Source organism: Nanorana parkeri, unplaced genomic scaffold, assembly GCF_000935625.1.
Source record: "Nanorana parkeri isolate BGI_ZX_2015 unplaced genomic scaffold, ASM93562v1 scaffold59, whole genome shotgun sequence".
Lineage (NCBI taxonomy): Eukaryota > Metazoa > Chordata > Amphibia > Anura > Dicroglossidae > Nanorana > Nanorana parkeri.
The window spans coordinates 657,797-662,058 of NW_017306327.1; the positions used below are offsets into that span (position 1 = coordinate 657,797).

General features: G+C 47.8%; 1 protein-coding gene across 1 annotated transcript; it reads left to right on the top strand.

Moving 5' to 3' along the window:
• The first annotated feature begins 555 nt into the window (after nucleotides 1–555).
• SOWAHB (sosondowah ankyrin repeat domain family member B) lies at nucleotides 556–3,566 on the top strand. The gene has a single exon (XM_018576174.1). It carries the CDS (start codon nucleotides 792–794, stop codon nucleotides 3,549–3,551), a length of 2,760 nt encoding a protein of 919 aa, XP_018431676.1. The 5' UTR covers nucleotides 556–791; the 3' UTR covers nucleotides 3,552–3,566.
• Nucleotides 3,567–4,262: the final 696 nt, after the last annotated feature.

A 4,262-nucleotide genomic window follows, 5' to 3' on the forward strand; every position in this document is an offset into this window, starting at 1 on the left:
GTATATGTGACTGGAGCGGTATGGGAGAAAGGTTGACTGTCAGTGCAGTTTGCAGCGTCAGAGCCATGTATACTGGTATATTTGATTGGACTGGTATATGTGACTGGAAGTGTTGACTATCAGTGCAGTTTGCCATGTCTGAGCAGTGGTATTGGGATATATTTATCTGTGCTAGTATATGTGACTGGAGCGGTATGGAAGGGTTGACTGTCAGTGCAGTTTGCAGTGTCGAAGCAGTGTATACTGGTATATTTGATTGGACTGGTATATTTATCTGTACTGGTATATGTGACTGGAAGCAAATGGTTGACTATGAGTGCAGTTTGCAGTGTCTGTCTGAGCCGTGTATACACAGAGGCCACACGTCAGCGGGCGGGAATAATGAGCACAGACAGCAGGGTGAAGTCAGTGCACCTTGCCGTACCTTGCACTGAGGAATTCCTCCGTGCCATTCCCGCTCCTGGCCCCTCCCCCTGGTCTCACACGCCTCCATTTCAGCGGCGATTGTCTGCGTGCTGCTGCCGCTGGGAGGGAATTGTTATTCATTGCGGGGGCTGGAGGGAAAAGAAGAGGGTGGAGATGGGTGTTGGGAAGGCAAAGGCCATCTTCTGCCCTTCAGCTGGAAGAGAGGAGGAGCCGGGAGAGCAGGTGGAACCGCCACTTAGTGGAAGTTAGGTGTGGAGGCTGAAGTTGCAGCGTTCAGACAGCAAGCCTGGACTGTGCCGGCCATCAGCCAGCGCCATGCCTGACCTGTGCCTGCGCTCCGCTAGGTAAAGGTGAGCCGTGTGAGCATGGCCGCGAAGCTGAGCCAGGAAGAGGTGCTGGACTTCCTCTGCCAGGGTGGAGGGAAGGTGCCCAATGCCGCGCTGGTGGCTCACTTCAAGCACTTCTTGCGAGACCCTCGGGCAGCCGCCGATCAGCTGCTGAAGAGCAGGGAGAGATTCAAGCGCTATGTGAACTCCGTGGCGGTGGTGAAGCAGGAGGGAGCTGTCAAGTACGTGGTGCTAAGGAGCCGCTACCGCGATCTGCTCGGAGAGGACCTGACACCGGCAATCCCCGGAGAAGTGGAGCCGCAGGATGAGCCGGCGATCGGCAACAATAGAGAGGATGATGAGCTCGGCTCCAGTTTGCTGCATGGAGCTCAGGTAGGAGGAGGATGGAGCAGACACAATGAAGGCAATGGGTATGATTATCATCGGAGTGAACCTGTCACTGATCGGTATCAGCAGCAGGGTTCAGCGATCACTTTAAACGGCCCTGGTTGGACCGGGAATGCTAATGGGACTTTCGATGGAAAGATCCGTCATGGACACTCCTATTCTGAGCCTTGTTCGCATGACCCAGAAACGCAGAGACTGCAACAGCCCTTATCTCAGTCCCCCTTCTCATCAGCTTACTCATCTGTGCCTACAGATCATGGATCTACATCACCCCCCAGCAAGACCTCATCACCTGTGAACAATACCTATTTACCAAGCAGGAATAGCTTTCCACATGACAGCCATGAGGTATTGCTTTCCAACAGGATTGTCTCACAAGAATCCAGTGATACCTCCATGTCCACCATGAAGATCTCTTCCCCCAGTAAAACTTCCATACCCTTCGACAAGACCTCATCACCCAGTAATAATTCTGTACCCTTTGACAAGACCTCATCACCCAGTACTTCCATACCCTTCGTCAGGACCTCCTCTTCACCCAGTAATGTTTCTACAAAGACCTCTGAAGCACCCAGTAACACTTCATCTCCTCAAAGCAAGGACTATTACCCCGCAGACAACCTCTCGGCACCTTATTCTAAGGAGTCTTCATTTTGTTCTTCTGAAACACCTTCATTGCACCAGTTGCCCTTCCCAGATGCTAGTGAGCATTGGAGACCCCTTCCTGGTGATGACCACAGGACAGAAACTAATCCTGCTTTTGTAAGTGTGAGCTGCGGGGGTCAGCAAGAACAAAAACTTGCTTGCACTGAGATACAGACTCCGCATTTTGGCTTTAGTGGTGCGTGTCTGCAGGAGGCGTATTCAGAACAGGAGGATAATTCCAACTATATAAGAGAACAGCAAGGGCATGGCTTTCATGAAGAGCTGACAGCTTCCCCTCCTTCCAGGTACATGCACTGTACACACCCTTCCTCCTCCCTGCTGCTCCCTCATGAATCAAGTATCAATCCAGTAGATGTGCAGCTGGAGGATTATCAGCCAGCTAGTCTATGCCCCTCACCACCTCTACCTCTTAATGATATGCATGACATGTGGATGTGCCAGATGCCTGTGTTTAAAAGCATAAGGTGCCAACTGTCTTTGCAGGACATGGAAGACTTTGTTGATCAGGAAAGCTGTGGAAGTGAGGGGAGTGACAGTGGTGAAGGGGGGGACTGTGACACTGAGCACAAAGATGATGATTTTTCCAGTGATTCAAACACTGACAAATATGCCCAGTACATTGAGCAGAAATGTGAAAACACCAGGAGATGTCCACCAAACAGAAAATTCCTTAGTATTATTGAACAATATAACCAGCTACAAAGTGGGGACCTGCTGGAAGCCAAAAATACTCTAGTGGTGTGCGAACCAGAATCTAGTGCAGCAGCCGAGACCAGGAAATCTCCTTATTTTGCTAAATCCTTCCTTACTGATCAAGCACCCATCTTGTTTGAGCTAGCTAAGCAACCTCCAAAGCACAGAGCTAGTTCTCGCTTCCAGGAATTAATGTCTTCCTCGGATGATGAACTAATTGATAGGGATTTCAGAAGGAAGAGGCGTTCGTCACGCGCAAAAAGACCTCCCGGTATTATTCTGGTACCTCCGCATCCTGACGGGGACTTGCTTCTAACAGCAAAGCCTGTGAGCTATAACAAGTTTGTTGTAAATCTTGCCGACCAAAAAGAATATCAAGCACAGAATGTACCAAAAGCAAATGTGGATTTTTTGCTTAAGAAATCTTTTACCTACAAATCCTCTACAGTACCCTTGGACCCAGCAGAGCATGATTGGATTGTAAAGTCGGCTTCCGGGTCCTGGCTTCAGGTCTATGGATTGTTTAGTCAAGACCCCCAACTGGCTTTACGGAAAGATTTCATCTCTGGTTACACAGCTCTGCACTGGTTTGCCAAGCATGGTGCCATTGAAATGTTCCATAAGTTTGTAGCTGGTGCCAAAAAGGCAGGGGTTGAACTTGATTTGAACATAAAGTCCAATGGTGGCTACACACCTTTGCACATTGCTGCTATTCATGGCCATCAAAAAGTGGCTGCCATGTTAGTAGAAAACCTCAAAGTAAATGTGAAGTTGAGGGACAATAGTGGAAAGAGGGCCTGGCAATACCTGAGCTGCAACACATCTGGTGAGGTATGGCAGCTTTTGGGGGCACCCAGGGGTAAAACCATATTTGCTTCTCGCACCTTAAATACCACTTATTTAAACACACACAACAAGTTGAGTCAGATCAACAGAAAAACATCTTTGGCGGCTTTTCTCAAACCACAGCATCAAAAATGGAAGGCAAACAACCACCCTGTATTAAGGGAAAGGGAAATATACAGTGACTGAAGCAGTCAGTGTGGAGCGACCCCTACTGTTGAAAATGCACACATTCCAAATGGGGATGGAAAAGAAAGTAGATCCTTCTTTGTTACTATGACAAGGACATGTGCTTCCTGTCCTGCAAGCTTTGCTGCCTTGCATTCCTACTGGGTCATAGGTGCAGATCGGGGGAGGGACCAGTAAAAATCCAAGGTTCATGTGTTCTCCAGGGAAGGAAGCATACACTATTGCTCTGGTAACACAGTGGCAGCTCCCTTCTACATTGTCCTACAATCTGCACTGTCATCTACGTTTGCAGGTAGATCATGGGGCCAGGACATTGATGTGGGTTACCATCAATGGGGCTACAGACAAATACCCACAACTGACCTCCAACTCAAGTCCTAGACTGAGGAACTGGATAAAGCCACTTATGCGTATGATTAATCTCTTAATGGGCTTCCATTTTTTTAAAACTTCAATCCCAATGATTTAATATTAACTTTTGCATGCACTTAAACAATTTAGGTTTGCAAGGAAGTGCTAATATTTTGAGACTGCACAACCATGTTATCCGTCAGTTGCAATATATCATATCCATAAGTGTCTTACAGAATAACAAATGTTTTCTCTCAATCCTTAGGTCAGAAAAGTTTACTTTAGCACAAACATAGCCTTTGTAATGTACATGGCAGCAGATGTATTCCATTTCCCCTGTTGTCAGGCTAATACACTGAA

Excerpts from the sequence above, each read along its gene's own strand:
- SOWAHB (XM_018576174.1), top strand. The coding sequence starts at position 792 with ATGGCCGCGAAGCTGAGCCAGGAAGAGGTGCTGGACTTCCTCTGCCAG.